This window comes from Arachis ipaensis, chromosome B06, assembly GCF_000816755.2.
Source record: "Arachis ipaensis cultivar K30076 chromosome B06, Araip1.1, whole genome shotgun sequence".
Lineage (NCBI taxonomy): Eukaryota > Viridiplantae > Streptophyta > Magnoliopsida > Fabales > Fabaceae > Arachis > Arachis ipaensis.
In genome coordinates, this window is record NC_029790.2 from 114054464 (window position 1) to 114074271 (window position 19808).

At 34.0% G+C, this 19808-nt stretch overlaps 2 protein-coding genes and 1 pseudogene across 2 annotated transcripts in view; 1 reads left to right on the plus strand and 2 right to left on the minus strand.

The window, feature by feature from the left end:
• Window positions 619-1793, plus strand: LOC107647339 (annotated as a pseudogene).
• Window positions 13215-13775, minus strand: LOC107647338 (uncharacterized mitochondrial protein AtMg00810-like). Its single transcript, XM_016351420.1, has one exon. The coding sequence runs from the start codon at window positions 13773-13775 to the stop codon at window positions 13215-13217; it is 561 nt and encodes a 186-aa protein (XP_016206906.1).
• LOC107647337 (protein FLOWERING LOCUS T-like) overlaps window positions 18730-19808 on the minus strand; it is a 1722-nt gene continuing 643 nt past the window's right edge. The window contains exons 3-4 of the mRNA XM_016351419.2: window positions 19765-19805; window positions 18730-19179 (exon numbers count right to left, since the gene is read on the minus strand). Of these exons, the coding sequence (XP_016206905.1) occupies window positions 18950-19179; window positions 19765-19805 (271 nt within the window). The 3' untranslated portion in view covers window positions 18730-18949. The remainder of the gene's footprint in view (window positions 19180-19764; window positions 19806-19808) is intronic.

Consider the following 19808-nt stretch of genomic DNA (forward strand, 5'->3'; position numbering starts at 1 on the left):
CAATGAAGGAGAATGAGTTACAAATTCAAGCGGCAATGAAAGAATAAGAATTACAAACTCAAGCGGCAATGAAAGAACAAGAATTACAAACTCAGAGGTATATTAAAGAAATGGAAATAAATGCAAAAGAAAGGGAAGTGGAAAGGATGGCTAAGGAAAGGGAAAGGGAAATGGATATGCAAATACTTAACGCTGACACGTCTACAATGAGTGAAAAACGATGAGCTCTTCATGAGATTGCATACGAGAAAATAATCGCGAAGTGGTTTACTTAATAGTTCCTTGTATTCGTAGAGTTACGTAGTTTGTTCTTATTTTTATTGCGTATTACTGGTATGTGATGTAGTCTGTTTTATTCATTTCTGATGTAACTTTTTAAATTAGTCAATATTATTGTGCCGTTATTGTTCATGAAAGTGACCGTTAAGTAGCTGTTGCAAAACTAGCCGTTAAGTAGCCATTGCAAAACTATCCGTTAAGTAGCCATTATAAAACTAGCCATTGAGAAGTAGGTACTTGTTGCAGACATACTTATAAATATCAACTATCAATGACTCTGCAACTCCATTTCAACTCTTGTTTCTCACCTCGAAAGAGTACTAAAAATTACATTTCAATATGGGTAGAAATTTTGATGATATGTTTAATGAGGCTTTCTATAGCAAAAGAAGACGACAAGATAACACACTCATAGATAATTGGATCGATGAGTGTTTATTCGAAGATTCAGAAGAAGAAGATATCGATAGAAACTCTATCCCAACTACTCATAGATGGATCAACAGAGATCGAGAAGCAGGACATGATCGCCTTTTCCAAGATTACTTTGCAGATGAACCAGTGTATAATGCTGACATTTTTCGACAGAGATTTCGAATGAGAAGACATGTGTTCCTTCGGATAGTAGACGCTCTCTCAAACGTCTATTCGTATTTCTAACAGAGGGTTAATGCAACTGGAAGAAGAGGCTTGTCACCACTCCAAAAATGTACCGCTACGATACGGATGTTAGCATATGGTGTAGCAGCTGATGCTGTTGATGATTATGTGTGCATAGGCGAGAGCACTACAATTGAATGCTTGGAAAAATTTATTGAAGGTGTCATTTCGGTGTTCGAGGATGAATATTTGCGAAAACCAAATCCAAATGATGTACGACACCTGCTATAAATGGCGGAGGGTCGTGGCTTTCCTGGCATGTTGGGTAGCATTGACTGCATGCATTGGCAATGGAAAAATTGTCCAAAGGCGTGGAAAGGTACATGAGTGGTTATCGTGGGGTTGTAACCATAGTACTTGAGGTTGTAGCATCTTCAGACCTTTGGATATGGCATGCGTTCTTTGGAGTTTCTAGTTCAAATAACGATATCAATGTGTTAGATCGTTCACCAGTGTTCGATGATATTCTAAATGACCGTGCTCCGGAGGTAAATTATACTATTAATGGTAATAATTATACTATGAGATACTATTTAGCAGATGGTATTTATCCTAAATGGACCACATTTGTCAAATCAATCTCAAAGTCACAAGTGGAGAAACGCAAGTTATTTACACAATACCAAGAAGGGCAAAGAAAAGATGTGGAGTGAGCATTCGGAGTGTTGCAAGCACGCTTTGCAATTACACGTGGTCCAGCTCGCTTTTGGGAAAAGAAGAAGTTTGCCAACATAATGAGAGCTTGTATTATATTGCATAATATAATTGTTGAGGATGAAAGAGACACTTATACAGAAAATTTTGCTCAAGGCTTAGAGTATGATGATGTCGAAAATGACTTATCACAACCTTAATTGGGAGAGGAAGATTTTGTACCATACCATCAATTTCTCCAAAGAAATGCCTAACTTCGAAATAGGCAGCAGCATAGACAACTGAAAGAGGACTTGATTGAACACATATGGCAATTTCACAATGCTTTTCGTCAACTATAAACAAACACATTTAAATTATATTAAAAAAATAGTATTCCAAAAGAATAAAAAATTATAAAAAAATTAAAAATTTTGATAAATTTTATATGAACATATATAATTAAAAATTTAAATGTGTTCATTTATAGAAATATAATGAGCTGGTTTTAAATGGATAGTTTTAAATCATTACTTTTACGTAAATTCATCTGTTTTTTTAAAAAACTAGTGATTTTTTACGTGTACACTAGTAATTTAAAATTAATTGTCTATCTCTATTGTTATTTGAAACCATCTATTTTAAAAAGTTTAGTAGAAATAAATATAAAAAAGTTATTAATTTAAAATTTAAAATATAGATGAGATATATAAAAAAATAGCCTAATTTTATTGATATAATATTTTAATTATTTTTTTCAAATTACATATTGTAATCTAATCAGCCTATTTTGATTTATGCATGCATGCATACTGTCCTAGTAAATCTAATCACCCTATTTAGATTTACTAGGATAGGGCATAAATCGAAATAGGATGATTAGATTTACTAGGACAACATGCATGCATGCATAAATCAAAACAGACTAATTAGATTTACATAGAAAGTTAAATCTAGACTAATTTATTTGTTTTACATAGAGAAGTGAATGAAAATATCTATGTAACGTTTTTTTTTTATTTGGGTGAATCGTGTAATATTGAATTAGGTTTGGTTTAATTGTGTGTTTTACCCTAAATAATAGATGACGATTGACGAAGATTGGGATGTGTAGAATATTTGATGGGCTTGGTCCTAGTGTTTCACTCTTATCCTAGGAATTGGACCACATGAATCTACTTCCGTTTATTATCTTTTTAAATTTGAAATAAGATCCAAAAAAAAAAGAAACACGAGAATCTTGTGACTTGTCGAATTACAGTTTGCAAAGAAGAACCCTTCCCTTCCCTGTTCTCTCTTTCGCCATGTATGAGTATTTGTTGAGGTCATTAAGTTGGTAAAAAAAAAAATTTAATAGAAAAGATTTTTTTTTTAGTTTTTAATTTGTTTGATAAATTTTTAATAATAAAAATAAAAATATTAAAAAAATAAAAAATATTTTTTTAAGAAACTAAAATTTATATTTTTTTTAAAAAATTTTTATAACGTGAAAATCCTATTGGGGTGGGCCTAGAAAATCCTAACAATGGCGGATTCATAAATCTGCTAGAGAATGTGGTGGGAAGGGGGAGGGGGGATTGAAAAATTATATAGTCAATAATTCCAAACAAAAAAACAATTATATAGTAAAAAATTAGTGATAACGAGTAATCGTGATTAGTGTTTCCTTTTATCTAAAAGAACAGTTAATATATAAGTGTTTTGTCAAAATAGATATTTCTACAAAAAATTAGTTTTATAGGAGTAAAAATTAAGCAAAAAAAAGGAAAAAAGATAAAAAAAGAGAAGGAACAAATTAAAAAAAAAAACAAAAGAAATAACATTGAATACTATATGATCTTTTTTTTTGGTAGAAATACTATATGATCTTTAAACATACCTTTATAATCTTCAAACCCTTGTTGAACTTGGGGCTTGTTAGTGCCCAAAAGCTAAGCTACCACTATGCTAGTAGAATAATCTTTGAATTATTGTGCATTATGATATTATAATAGATCAAATATATTTTGGAAAATCCATCTGAGGTCCAATGAACACTGGGTCTGTCATACCTATTTCTATTGGGCTTTCGACTTATTATAAAGCTCCTTTGCTAACTTTTGAGACATTTTATTAACACGTTAAACGCACTTCAAGACTTATTTAGCGGCATCTATACATAATTTGCTAGAAAGTGGCTACATATAACTCATGGGAAGAAAAAAAAGATGTATATATTAGGGTATAAGACAAGAAAAACACGTTAATCGTTTTCTAAAAAAACTAATAATTTGTACATTCGTAAAATAAGTTTTTTTCCCTACTTAAATATGAATTATATTTTATATTTAAGTAGAAGAAAATGCTTATTTTTGCTCCAATAGTTATCATAGCCCTCCCTTTGTTGGAATTGTTGGAACCTAATCTTATCATGTAATAAGCTTTATATGCGATGGCAATAATTATGCACTTGAAGATTTATTTGTATGTAGGCCACCAAAAGGACAAGAATATTCTTCATCCTAGTTGTTATGTTAGTAATAAGACAATCAAATGTAGAGGATTAAATTGCACTACATAGTTGTCCGACTCTAGATGAATTTAGCGGAACATGAGTTGAGTTTGATCAATAAAAAGAAGAATGATGTTAGGTATATAAGTCTTTTTGTAACTAAATTTAATTAAGTTAGTGCAAAGTTTAGCAAAAAAAAATGCTGCATATATTTTTTTTTTCATTTTTTGCAACATATAAATTTTTGTTAGAGAGCACAAAAATTTATTTATATAACACATAAATTTTTGAAATATAACACAAAATTTTGCACATAATATAAATTTATCGATACAGCACATAAATTTTATGCATAGCATCTATATTTTTGCACATAGTACATAAATCTTGCACATAGTACAAATTTTGCTGCAAATGTATTTTGTTAATTGGATGAGTCAATATTCTGGGTATGTAGTCCTCCAAAAATTTCTGTGCTAAACATAAAAAATTCTATGCTATATAACAAAATTTGTGTTGTACACCAAAATTTATGTGTTGTGCATATTTTATTGGGCGTAAATATTTTGGGCATGTGGTTCTTAAAAAAGTTTTGTCGCTGTATACTAAAATTTGTGTGCTGTGCACCAAATTTTATATGTTGTGCATCAAAATTTATGTACTCTAATTTTCTGAACATTTATAAGAGAAGAAGAAGATGAAGACGATGAGGACGATGATAATGATAATAAAAGAAGATAACGAATATTGTAACGCCCTTATTATCAGAATGTCACGCTTCTAGCTACGCCACTCTGATAGCGAGAAGTATTACGACGAATTCATATACTTAATAATAAAATAGGAGCCTTTGACCTGTCTTACCGTATCGCTGTTTTCTTTAAAAAAAAAAAACGAAAATACTTTTTCTTGAAAACAAACAAGCATATACATACATACAAAACTTCTTACTCAAGCAACTTATAAATATTATATACTTACATGTCATTACAGTCACGACTCTTATCCCTCTTACAAGAATATAATAATAAAGGCGAGAAAAATCTATAATATATGTATATAAACAGAAATAGCATATCTAAGAACTGAACAAAAATTCCACAAGCTTCCTTATCCATCTTGAAAAGAGAAGTCTGTAGGGGTCAGAACATCTCCCTCGCTGGTTTTCAGTTGAGAATTTTTAAGAATTGTGATAAGAAGATATTTTAAATAAAACTGTTTTCAATCGCAATAATCATCAGTTCATTATCCAAATCTAAAACTCATATTTTTCTTATAAAAATTTCACGCAAAATAACATTCCATAGATTTTACCGCTTATTAAGGAACAATTTCAACCAAAACTTGCCACTGATCTAACCAATCACGGTCTCCGGTCCAAACACAATCAATTTACGGCCTCCGGCCTAAACATATAAATAATTCTCGGTTCGATCTCAAAACAGAATCAATCACAAGCACAAACAATACAAGGCAAAACAATCAGAGAACAGTTACAGCAAGTACCATGGTGCGGATTTAGAATATCCACAACTGAACCGGCAAGTGCACTGGATTGTCCAAGTAATACCTCAGGTGAGTGAGGGTCGATCCCACGAGGACTGAGGAACTGAGCAATAATGCTTAACTGATTGGCTTAGTCAGGCGAACAGAAAAGTTGGTTTTGTGGGTTTCAAAAGTATTAAACAATAAATCAAGAATAAAAGAAGTAAATAATGCGTTTGGTGTAGAAATCAATGAGAGAAATAGTTAAGGTATCAGAGATGTTTACCTTTTCTGGATTAAATTTTCTTACCAACTATTTTAATCATGCAAGATTCATTTCATGGCAAACTGTAATTGACTAAACCCTAATCTCTTAGTGATTTAGTCTCCTCTAACCTTTATCAATCGCCAATCACTTGGTCACTTGATTCCAATTAGAGAGTTAAGCTCAAATCTATTTTATGGCCACAAAAACCCTAATTACCCAAGGCTAAACGGATTATATGTCACGTATCTAGATTAGTTCAAGTAATTAGCGATTTAGGAGGAATTTACTTTCAAGCTGTGTTCAGGTGAGGGACCTCTCCCAAAGGTCACAAGAAAGCATCGAGAATAAGCTCGTTCCACCCAAATTCATAATATTAAGAATGGAAGCAATCATTGAAACTGAATCAGTACATTAATTAAAATAGAAAAATAATAATCTTAATCCATAGAAATAAACAGAGCTCCTAATCTTAACCAAAGAAGTTTAGTGGCTTATGACTTACAGAGAAAATAAGAGTTCTGAAAAGTAAAACATGCGGAAGAGAGCATATCCCCCTGAAAGGTGAATCTTTTCCCTTTTATATCTAACCTAATTTGATTTGAAACTAAAATAAGATATTAAATTCTAAATCTAAAAGATTTTGTTTGTAAATAAAAATAAGAAAAATAAAAGATAAGATAACAATTAAAAGTTAAATCCCACGAAAGACGCTCTCTTGGGTGAGGTTGACCCGTACTGCTGGCGTTTAGCGCCAGAATTGGCGTTTAGCGCCAGAATTGACAGTGAGTTGGACGCTGGTTCTGTCTTCTTGGGCGCTAAATGCCTAGCTTGGCATTTAGTACCCTTCATGGTAGTGATTTCTGAAGAAAAGTGTAAGCTATTATATATCGTTGGAAAGCTCTAAAAGTTGGATTTCCAACGCCATTAGAACTGCATCAATTGGACCTTTTTAGCGCAAGTTATGCTCGTTGGAATGCATAGAGGTCAGGGTTGACAGCATCCACTTTCTTCCTTGTTTTTGCACAAAACTCTGCCAAATTTGCTCGAATTTCACCTGAAATAATTAAAATACCAAAACAACTCAAAGTAGTATCCAAAGAGGATTTTAACACTAAAATATAATTAAACTTACTAAATTCTAACTAAATTTAACTAGAAAATAAGCAGAAAATGGGTATAAGATGCTCACACATTACAACACCAAACTTGAACTATTGCTTGTTCTCAAGCAACTAAAAACAATATAGGATTGAGAAGAGAAACCGCCTAAGACTTGAATGTTCATTGAAGCTCATATCCAATCATTGAGTGGGGCTAATGACACTATAATTTTGAATAGGTTTGGCATCTCACTTTCCTTTGAAGCTCAGAAATGTTCATATCCTTCAGAGCTAGGACTCGGATGATATTATTGATTCTCTTTCTCTTGAAGCTTTGATTGATTCTTGAACACAGTTTTTTCTTTTCTTTTATTTTTTGGTACTTTACATCTTGAGCCTAGTCGTGACTCTTAGTGTTTTGTCCTCAAGCTTAACTTAGCACACAAACACCACAAGCACTTAACTGAGGAACTCTTTGAGTTATGGTTTTTCTTTTTATTTCTCCCAGACAGTGGTGCTCAGAGCCTTTGGCATACTCTGTAATTGCACTTGGTCTCGACTCTTAGTGCTCTGTCTCAAGGATTACTTGACACATTCACACCACAAGCATATAGTTAGGAGAACAACTCTTTGAGATTTTAATCATTTTTTGACCTTCCTAACCATTGATGCTCAGAGCCTTGGACCTTATTTTTTATTTTTTTTTCTGTTTATTTTTCTAAGTTTATGTCCCTCAAGAATCAACATTCTCAACTCCAATTTCAAATATGCACTGTTCAGTTGATACATTCAGAATCATAAATAATACTACCACATTAAAGTAACCAAAAACTCATACTATATAACTCAAGTCTCATGTATTTTACTACTTTTCTTTTTTTTTCAACCTCAGTGAGCAATGCATGAGACCTCTTTTCAATGCTTGTTTTGAACTAAGTTTGTTTATGTGTCGTTATCATTAAGTAATTTCAGTAGATTCTGGATTTAAATAAGGTGCACTTGGTCTGTACTTGTTTTGAACTGAGTTTGCTTGTGTGTCATTATCATTAAGTAACTTTGGTGCATTCTGAATTTAAATATGGTACACTTGGTTTTGTACTTGTTTTGAACTGAGTTTGTTTATGTGTCATCATCATTAAGTAATTTCCAATGTTCTGAAAACCGGTTCGAACCGGCCGGCCGAACCGATCGAACCGGGAACCGTTAACAAATACGGTTCGGACAGAAGGCAAAACCGCTAAATTTAAAAACCGAAGTTGAACCGTCGAACCGGCCGGGAACCGGTCGGTCGAACCGAACCGTGACCCGGCCGGTTTTTTAAATTTTGTCAAAAACGATGCGTTTTGATCCAGAAACCAACCCTAGCCTTCAGTCTTCGGTCTCCTCACTCTTCAGTTCACTCCCCTACAGCCCTCCACTCTCGAGCCTCCACCCTGCAGCCCTCCACTCTCGCCTCTCGCACTCAGTGGCCACGTATGCAGTCTCTACCTCGAGCCACCGCCGCCGTCGCAACACCTCCATCGAAGTCACTCAACGTCGCAAGTCCGTGGAGCCAGCTTGGAGATTCGCGCAGCCCTTTCCGTCGAAGTCAGCCGTGGAAATCGCAGCCACCGCCACCACTCCTTGCCGTCGCGCAGTGTCATCCTGAGTGACCTGAAGCCCTTGCCCCTGTCTCGAGCCCCATTCCTGATTCCTCAGTCTCATACATACTCTCATTATTTCTCCCCAAAACACAACCCTAGCCTCCATCGCGCCCCCGTTGGTCGCACTGTCGCGGCCTGGTTTGTCGTGATCGTTCTTCAATCCTCCTATTTCGTGGTGTTCGAAGGCCCTTCCATTCCCCCAACGCCAATCCTCCTACTGATTAATGATAAATTGATACTGGTTTGTATATGCTTTTATTTTTTTCTGCTGTTAAATTTTGTTAAAGTTTCTTGATTGTACTCATTGCCTAAAGGAATACTTGTATCACATAGCTCACTACTAGTGCCTGCTGTTCGTGTTTATTTTTTAGTTCATAAATTATCAAATTATATTGATTATTGAATGGCTTTGTTCACTACTGCTATGCTGTGTTGTACCCTGGTTTGTGTCTTCTTCGCTGCTGCTGTGCTATGCTTTTTTGGCTCTCTGTTGTTCATTGCTGACTGCTGAGCATTTTTGTGTTTAATTAAGTCAATTAAAACTATGCTTTGGGCTTTATTGTACTTAGATTGTTAAGTTAGTTAATTCAGCATATGTTCTGCTCTGCTGATGTTGTGTTTTGTGATTTCTTTGCATAGTGATGTGCTGCTGGAAACTGAAGTTGCTGCTGTTTTGTGTGTGTTTATGTTTGTTTTACTGTTTTGCGATTTAATTATGCTTAAATGGTGACTGTCTTCATGATTTTTTATTTTAGTTATGTAGGATTTTGTGATTTCTTTGCCTAGTGATGTGCTGCTGGAGATTGAATTGCTGCTGTTAAATTTTTGAAACTTGACAAGTTTAAGGTCTTTGTGGATTCACTGGATTGTAATTTCCCTTTTGTGGATGATAAATTACAAAACTGATGAACAGATATATATTATGGAATCAATAAGCAAACTGAAAGCCGGATGATATATATTATTCCATTCCTTAATTTATGACTCTATCCAGAATTAATGGCATGCAGCATTAGTATCAATAACATTGTGATTTATAGTGAATTTTCATGATTGATGATAAGTTTGGATGTTGGAATTTTATGTTTGGTTGTCTTATTTTGTTATTTGACTTTTGAGTTTGTACTTGAATAAGATCATAACATTCTCGTTTATGTAGTACTTTAATTTGGATAATATTTTAAGATTTATATTAGACTATAATTATGTTTTAATGTGTTTATTTATATTTTATTTATTATTTTATTATAAAACGGTTTTTTCGGTTCAACCACGGTTGAATCGGTTGAACCTATGAATCAGTAAACCAGTAACTAAAGCGGTTCGATGACCGGTTCGGTTTTCAGAACCTTGGTAATTTCGGTGCATTTTGAATTTAAATAAGGTGCAATTGGTCTCTTGGTTTGAACTGAGTTTGCTTGTGTGTCATCATTATGAAGTAATTTCGGTGCATTATGGATTCAAATAAGTTACACTTGGTCTGTGCTTGTTTTGAATTGAGTTTATTTGTATGTCATCGTCATTAAGTAATTTTGGTACATTAAGTAAAGATTAAATAATAAGTCATTTATGATTTATTATATTTATTCAAAATAAATTTTTAGAGATTTATATATTAAAAAGAGTATTTGAATAATTAATTTAATTACTCTAATTTTTAAAATTAATATATTTATTTAAAAATAATTTAAAATTTATAGTTAAATAATATCTTTATAAAATTATTATTAAATTAAAATTAATTTTCAGTTATTATACTATCCTTATTTTTATTGAAAATACTTAAATTACCCCATCCCTAATCCTAATACAACTCACACACCCCACCCTTAAACCTAGTAGCCGCCAGCCTTCCCCTTCGCAAAACTCTTACCAAGTGGGAAAAAAAAGAAAGAAAGTAAGAGAAAGGAAAAATAGAAACAGGGAAAAGAGGAAGAAGAGAAGGAGACGGGGAAGGAGGGGAGGACGGCGCCGGCGGGTATCACTGCCACCGCATCATCGTATTACACCCAGAGGAGAGAGGGCGCCGTTGAGCAAGGGCCAAGGAGAGAGAGCGCGTCTAGCCACGAGCCCGCTGTCGGAGGAGCTGTCGTCGCGCCCAGCCACCACCGTCGCTGTTCAAGCCGCCGAACTGCCGCATGCAAGGAGCTTCTCGTTTCGCCGCCGTCGTGCCGTGCCAGGGGAGAGAGCGCCGTTAAAAGAGGAGACACCGTGACAGAGAAACCGCGCCGCGGAGGATGAGACCGTTGTCGACGAGGCTCCGCCACTGCCTAGCCGCCGTCGCCGAAGCCGTGACGCTGTCTCTGATAGCTCCTTGGCGTCGTAGCCGCTTCTCCTCGTCTTCCTGTTCTCTGCGTCAGCAAGGGAAAGTAGCCTTTGAGTGTGTAAACCCTGATAATTCTTTCTTTCCCATTTTGATATCAAGTTTCTCATTGTTTTTAATTTTTGGGGACAAAATTTCTTTTGTGATTCAAAGGCCTAACTTTTATTTCTACTGAACTTTTTTGTTGCAAACTCTAATTCATGCCATTTTGAAGAATGAGTTTATTACTGATGATGAGTAGTGAACATTATTGAAGATTATTGAACTGTTATTGTTATGAGTAATGATTTTCGTAGGTTTCTCTATTTTGAGTAATTTAGATTATTTTGTTGTATAGTAATTATGGAACTGTTCTTGTTTTTTAGATGTTGTATTTTTTTTATTTAATTATGGAACTGTTCTTATTGTGTTTATTCAGTGTTGTGTTTAAAAGCTAACTTGTAATGTTATTTACTAGTGTAATGTACTATGAATAACCTTCACAATTATAATTATTGTAGTTAATTTTCATAGAAAATGATCTTGCCCTCAGCTTGAAGACATGAACTGGAGCCCATAAAGTTCTGCTATGTTGTACTGTTGTATGTATATTTTTTCACGTAGTATGTATATAGGTGGAGAATTCTTTTATGATGTAATTTTTTTTTCTCATGTTTCTTTCTTTATTCTTGCTCGTAGGCTCAAATGCTAGATTTAAGTGGCTTTGTTGAGACGAGACATCAACTTTTGACTCTGAAACCAAATCATCGCATGAACTGGATTGGTTTTTCCGTTGCCCATCATTTGAACTCTAAGTAAGATTTGGATTTATATCGAGTTAAATGCTTTTTCAATTGATGTTCTCTGACCTGCCTATGTAAAGTACTAGTAGCATGTTGATCTTAGAGCATATGCTTTAGTTCATTAATGTCTCTTCTTTATTATTGTTGGTTTTGACTTCATATGTGTAAGTATAACTGGCAGTTCTCCTAATTGTATTTTCTTCTATGCTTGTTGGAATACTTTACTAGAGATTCCTTGTTTTAGCTTATATAAAACTACAAGGACCTAAGCTTGATCTGATATGGCCTAGTGCATCTGTGCGCATAGGAAGTGAGTTATTATCTTGTTGTCAGAGTTTCTCTTTTGGTTCAAAGAAAGTAATTTAAATTTGGTTTCTTTTGGTTGTTCTGCATGTTCTTGTTCTTGTGTTTTGACATGAATCTCACTTTTCTTGTATGAAACTTTGTGAGTGTAAAAGCATGAAAAACAGGTCAAGTATATTTGTGATTAAACGATTATTAATTAGCCCGTTTTATGTATTCAATTGTCAATTCTTGATCATTTGTATCCTTGATTAGTTGGTTTTAAATTTTGAGAATAGATTCTCAAAGAATTAATTAATTTTAATTTCTATCTTAATTTTCACTTGGACGAAGATAGTGTTATGTGTTATTTCTAATGTTGATTTTCGTTGTTTATGTTTGCAGGGGTACAAAATTGATGGCAACATGCTAGACTTTATATTGACTGAAACATGCTAGAAGAGTCAAGGATTATAAATTCTACATGATACAAATTTTATGTTAGGAAAAATTTGTATTTAGTTGAATTTATAGAACTTATTTTATTGTAAAAGAATCTTAATTATATGTAAGATATTTTAATTATCTATATGAATATATATTATATAAATGTTGAGTTAGCACATTTAAAAAATTAATTGATATATCAATTATTTAAATAAATATTACAAAATGAATCTATTTTTGTAACTAAGAATAAAAAATGTTATAAAAGTAAGTAGTATTTTGTAACAAAATATTATAACACAAATCTAAATTGTTACAAAAAAGAGTTTATTTGTTAAATTTGTTATCACTTTTGTGACAAATTTCAGTTTTTGTATCAAAAAAATTTGTTACAAAATATTTCTGTAAAGTCCCACATCGATTGGGGAGGGAAACGAAGCATGCCTTATAAGGGTGTGGATACCTCTCCCTAGCATGACGCGTTTTGACGAGTGAGTATGGGGGGCTTCGGCTAGCATCCCTATCGTCAAAGGCAAAACCGTGAGGCCTTGTGTGCCAAAGCGGACAATATTGTGCTAGCGGGTGGTCTGGGCTGTTACAATTTCTTTGTATTGTAACAGTTTCATTTTTTGTTACAAAAACTTTTTGTAACGGGACATACTGCAATGGGCTTTTTTTGTTACAAATTCCTTTTGTTTCAAAATTTTGGATTTTTTGTAACAAATTTTTGTTACAAATATTATTTTTTCTTGTAGTGTATTAATAGGTTTTGTGATTGGAATATCAAGATCTTGAAGAATATAACTCAGCCATTGAGCTTCTTAGGTGGCCAGAGCTAAAGCTCTATACTCTGCTTCTGAAGAGGAGGCTGCAACTGTTAGTTGTTTCTTACTCTTCCAAGTAACCAATGATGGTCCTAAATAAAAACAATATGCCGAGATGGATTTGCGAGAGTCAACGCAACCAGCCCAATCAAAGTCAGAGAAACCGGTAAGTTGTAAATCAAAATCTGCAGAAAAGAAGAGGCCTGCAGCAGGAGAACCCTTTATATAACGCAACACTCTATGTGCTGCCTTCAAATGCTCAGTAGTAGCGCAATCCAAAAATTGGCTTGGCTTCCCAATGGCATAGCTTATATCAGGTCTAGTATTTGATAGATATAAAAGCTTGCCCACAATTCGTCTATACTGACCAGAATCAGCGAGCAATTTCCTAGTAGTTTTACTTAGTTTTGCTCCATAATCAATAGGAGTGGTGGCAGGTTTGCACCTTTCAAATCCTGTTTTCTTGAGTAAATCAAGGACATATTTCCTCTGGTACAAAGTAATTTCCGTCTTGGATCTTGCCACTTCTAGACCAAGGAAGTACTTCAAATCTCCCATGTCTTCGATCCAAAATCTCTCATGAAGAATATCTTTAATTGAGTTAATTTTATTTAGGTCATCACCTACCAATACTAAGTCATCTGCATACACTAGAATTGCTATGAATCTAAGTGATGTACTCTTGGTGAAGAGGCTGTAATCCGATTTGCATTGAGTGAATTTTAGCTCATGTAGAACCGATTTGAGCTTGTAATTCCATTGTCTATTAGCTTGTTTTAATCCATACAAGGACTTTTCAAGCTTGCGAACTTGACTTGGTAAGGCTTCTAAACCTAGAGGCACCTTCATATAGACCTTCTCATTGAGTTCACCATGCAAAAATGCCGTGTTGACATTAATTTATTTAAGGTGCCACCCTTTTACTGTTGCAACAGCCAGCACCACTCTCAAAGTCCCTAGGTTTACTACAGGACTGAAGGTATCTCAATAGTTAACACCAGCCACTTGTGTGAATCCCTTAGCAACGAGTCTTGCCTTGTGCCTCTCCACTGTGCCATCCGGGTGGTATTTGGTACGAAATACCCATTTACAGCCAATCACTCTCTTTCCAATTGGTGAAGAAGTTAGCTTCCGTGTCTTATTTTCTTCCAAGGCAGTTAGTTCAGCTCTTATTGCCTCTTGCCAATAAGTTTGAATGATTGCATCCTCATAGGTTTTAGGCTCTAAATTCGGAATAACAATAGAAAATGCAAGATGCATGGGAAAAAGCTTAGTATAAGACAAGACATTGGAGAGAGGATACCTTTGAGCAGTGAGCTACGATGAGGGTGAAATAGTGTTGATAGTTTGGCACTCGTAGTCCTACAAGTATGCAGGTGGTTTAGTTTGCCTAGTCGATCTCCTTACATAATCATTTTCAGGCAAAATGGAGGATTTAGGCAGAGCAGCAGAATTATGAGTTGAAAACTCTTCATGTGATGCATAATTAGGATAGGAAAGAATTTCTTCAGTTTCATTTAAGTCAGATAAAGCATTATCATGTTGATGGCTGAGATTTGGGTGATGCAAGCTTGTTAAGGGGCTGCATCATTAGTGTTTAAAACCTGAATCTGAGTCCCTTTCAAAAATTCATAATTAAAAGGATGAGATTCAACATGAGATGAATTAGAAGAATTTAAAAAATTGTTATCGTTGGAATTATTAGAGTGACAGTAAGGAAAACAATTCTCATGAAATTGGACATTCCGAGATAAGAAAATCTCTCGAGTTTGCAAATCAAAGAGCAGGTATCCCTTTGTTCCCTCCCTAAATCCAAGATGCAAACACTTTCTTGCTCTTGGATCCAGTTTGCCTCGTTGTCTTGCAAGGCTGCTAGCATATACCAAACAACCAAAAACTCTAAGAAGGGACAGATTTGGCAGAGTCTTATAAAGAACTTGATATGGAGACTTATCTTGCAAAAAAGGTGTTGGCAATTGATTAATTAAATAAACCACATGTCCAACACCGTAATTCCAAAATGATTTTGGCAAGTGTGCATGAAACAAGAGAGTTCTAGCCACAGCAAGGATGTGTTGATGCTTACGCTCAACAATGCCATTCTGCTATGGAGTTTCCACACAAGTTCTTTGATGAGATATGACATTAGAGCTGTAAAAAGTAGGCATTAAAAACTCAGGTCCATTATCTGCGCGAATTGTTTTAACCACTATATTAAATTGGATTTTAGCAAAAATGACAAAATCTTTAACCAATGAAGAAGCCTCGGCTTTAGTTTCCATGAATAAAGTCCAAGTGAATTGAGAACAATCATCCATTATAGTAAGAAAATAACGTTTTCCGATAAAGGAGGGAATAGAAACGGGTCCCCAAATATCAACATAAATTAGATCAAGTACGTTGGCTGCAGTACTAGAACTAACAGAAAAGGGTAATCACTTTTGTTTGCCAAGATGGCAAGAATGACATAGTTTCGTATATTTTGTACAGTCAATAAACTCAAAATTCTTTTGTAATACAACAAGCTTATCATGAGATGGATGTCTTAATCAACATGCCACAAAGATTGTGAAAAATGGTTGTAGGAAGTTGCTGTGATGTGAGGGAGAGCTTTAATTTCTTTGTGCAGAATGTACAAACCATCAACATTGCTAGCTGCACCAATTATCTTAAAAGTGTGCAGATCCTGTATCTCACAAGCCTTGTCAGTGAAACTCATTTTGCAATGTAAAGATGCAATAAGTTTTGAAACTGATATGAGTTTAAAGTTAAAAGTAGGAATAAACAACGCATTAGTGAGAAAAAGATTGTCAGAAAACATAATGGTACCCATGACGCAGCTAGTTGTGAGTGAGAGATTAGGTAATTTGACAATGATTGGATCAACTTTGAAATAATTTTGGAAATCAGCCAGGGTATATGATACATAGTCAGTGGCTCCAGTGTCAAGTACCCATGGCTTGTGTTTATTAGTTGAAATAGTTAGAGCTCTAACATGAGAATCAAATTGTAAAGTATTTACCATTCTACCTGTATAGGGAGAGTGATTGGCTTTGGCTGAAATTTGATTGACACTATGAGAATGAGGTATATCTTGTTTGCTAAGCAAGGCCAAAAGAGCTTCTCGTTGCTTTGGAGTGAATTCATTAATGGTTGGTTCACTTCTAACTAATTGTGGAACATTGAGACCATCATTTTCATCTTCAGGAGTGTTTGTAGCAGTCATACAATTTAGGACAAGAGACTTTTTTCTCAAATCTAGGTTTGAAGTTGGGTGGATAGCCATGCTTCTTATAGCAATTATCCACAATGTGTCCTGATTTTTCACAATGAGTATATTGCAATTTGATGCGATTTTGCCCCTTTTTAGATTGACCTCTACCTCTGCTGTCAGGTTGAGAAAAGGCTGCCAAAATCTTAGTGTCTAAGGTATTATCAAAGCTGAAGAGCTACCTTTCTTGCTGAGTGATCATTGAGAGGATTTTGTTCACACTAGGCAAATCATCCATCAGCATGACCTGTGACTTAACAGTGGAATATTGCTCTCCATGACCACGCAAAAACTTGATGACTCTGTCCTCCTCCCTGTGTTGCCTAACAATGCCTAAGCCACATTCACATTTAACACAATCACAACCAGGGATAGTTCTAAAATCATCAATCTCTTCCTAAAGATTTCTCAATTTGGCAAAATAAGCAGTAACAGACAAGTCCCCTTGTTTTAGTGCATAGACTTCCTCATTCAATTTAGCTACTCAAAACCTATCACCCTGATAATAACGATGCTTAAGATCATTCCACAATTCATAGCCTATATTGTTCCATAGAACACTCTGATTGATTTCTGGACTAAGGGAAAGGTTAATCCAAGCAACTACATAGGTGTTGCATCGTTGCCATGCCTTGAAATCAGGATTAGTTTTCTTAGGTTTTAAGATGGTGCCATCAACAAATTCAATTTTATTTTTGGATGTAAGAGAATTGATCATAGCTTTGCTCCATGCACTGTAATTTGAACCAATAAAAATCACGTTGGTAATAGGTATACTTGGATTTTCAGAAGGAAGTATGTAATAAGGGCATGAAAGATCTTGATTTGGATTTGTCTTGTTGATATGGCTCTAGATCTACGCCACCTGACTGAAGAACGTCGCGAATTGTTGCATGTCCATCGTAGGACCACCTTCTGTGGATCCAAAACTTGGATATGATTTTCTTTCCATCACTGTGAAGATGACAGAAGTGTTCATAACCTTTCTCTCTTGATCTCGTGGATCGGAAACTCATTATCTCTTCTTAACAGAAAGACAGTGAGATAACAGAACTGTCATCAAACTTTATAGTATGAGTTCAAGAGAGAAGAAGAAAAGAAATAGATGAAGAAGAGGAGCTGAGATTTTAGAGAGGTGTGAAAGAGAAGGAGAAGAAATTGCGAGAAAGAGGGCGTTCAAATCAAATGAAGAAAAAAAAGGGAAAAATAGATTCACGGAGCAAAAACCGCGAAAAGCACTTCAACTGTAAAGCTTGACTCATCATCCTTCTCTAATCACCTTAACGAATTGTGAATCAGAGAGAAAATTTCTCATCCTTCAATCGGGATCTCCATGTTCCTCCATCCACGCTCACCGCACCATATAAAAATTGCATATGAACATGGAGAAGAGCAATAACAGAGAAACCAAGAAAGAATTGAGAATTGAACTTGAATAATGATCAAACTCAAAGAATACAATCACTTCTTCTATCAGAATTATCTTGCTATTCTAACAAACTATACAGCCCAACATACCAACAAAACCCACTACTAACAACTTTCTATACAAGAAAAATAACAACCTGTGTTAACAAATTCTAATTAAAAGAATAAATATCAAGTAACAGAGATAGTANAATTATTTTACTAAGGGCAGTTACAAGGACTTTGTACTCTACTTCTGATAAAGAATGAGCTATATCCATTTTCTTCCTTTTTTTTTTTTCTAGCCAATTAACGAGAAACTAAATTAGAAACAATAGTCATTCATTAGTCTTTCAACATTAGCATATGTTGTCCAATTTGCATTATAAAGTTAAAGTGAGGTTAAAGTTTAACTTTGTGGAGAACGATAAACTATTTGTGGGACCATCTTTCAAATATTTCAGCATTCTATGAGAGTACTCCGAAATGGTTGGTGGTGGAACAATCCACAAATTGATTGAGTCTTCTTATTGAATAGACATGCTAGGCTTGGTGTTTGTTAGATAGAAGAGTTTTTATTCTAATGGTCTATACAAAGTGAAATTGTCAAAAGTGTTCCATCTTCGTTAAATATCTTAAAAGAGTGTGGATCAAGTAATAATTTATTAATTATTGCATATCATTTTGTTTTAGTATTAATAGCTCTATTATAATATATTTAATTTAATTGCTCATATATTATTTATATATAATATAAAATTAATCATTAATGATAGATAAACAAAGGTTATATTTTATTGAAATAGTACATGCATGGTAAAAGTGATTACCATATATATAATATGTTTGAATACACCAGAGAAGTACATAATTCATTGTATTTTTTCTTAAGCAAAACAATAAAAATTATGTTGTGAACTGATTTTATATAATGTGTATATGTATAACACTATCATTGATACTGTATTATCTTTTTATTTTTGCTTTAAAAGTACACTGTTGCTCTCTATATCAATGGAGAAATTAAGTATACCACATGCACAAAAGTATACTGTTAATTCATCATTGTTCTTCCACCAGATCCAGACTCCCTTTGACAGTTAAAGAAGAGAGCAGCAACAGGTGAACTAAGATTATAAAGCTCAGCAAACTCTCTTGTGTTGAAGTTTTGTCTCCATCCAGGAGCATATACTGTTTGTCTTCCCGGTTGTCGAAACAACACAAACACAAAACGATGAATCCCCATGGTTGGTAGTGGCTTTTCGTAGTTCACTATCACATTACCTACAAACATACAGAGAAGGAGTTCAAAATAAAATAACGATATCTTTTTTTAATTTTTATATGCAAACTCAGAATGTTAATTATGTAAACATTTGTTTTACAATTGACTTTTATTACTTGATTTGAGAATCATGGACTATAATAGGTCTCTGTCTAGAATTTAAATTTTTAAAAGAGATAAGATAACTCATGATATGATATTAAAGATTCTTATTAATATATGTTATTCTTTTGTATAAAAATAAAATACTGAGTATATATAAAAGATAAGCCTATATATAATCTAAATTTCAAGTATAAAGTAAAATGGTAACAAAACATGTTTAAACATATGAGCATTTTATATCCATTGAAGATGGAATGGTTGAAAGTTGGAATCTGATACTCTAAAAAATCATTTTTAGTTCTTCCCGCACTATAGATATGCATTTAAGATAAATCATATGAATATATCTTTCAGTTCTTAAGAAAAAATGGACGGTATGTAAAAGATTCAAATCATATATCAAATAATGTTATATATGTGTCAAAAAATAATACGATAGATTCATGAAAAAACAAATTAAATTTATATAAACTACTAACCAAAATTAGCTCCTGTTGTTGCTGGAATATCAGTCACCAACCTA

Bases quoted from the DNA above. Each gene is read 5' to 3' on its own strand.
- LOC107647338 (XM_016351420.1), bottom strand. From the start codon at position 13,775: ATGGGAGATTTGAAGTACTTCCTTGGTCTAGAAGTGGCAAGATCCAAG.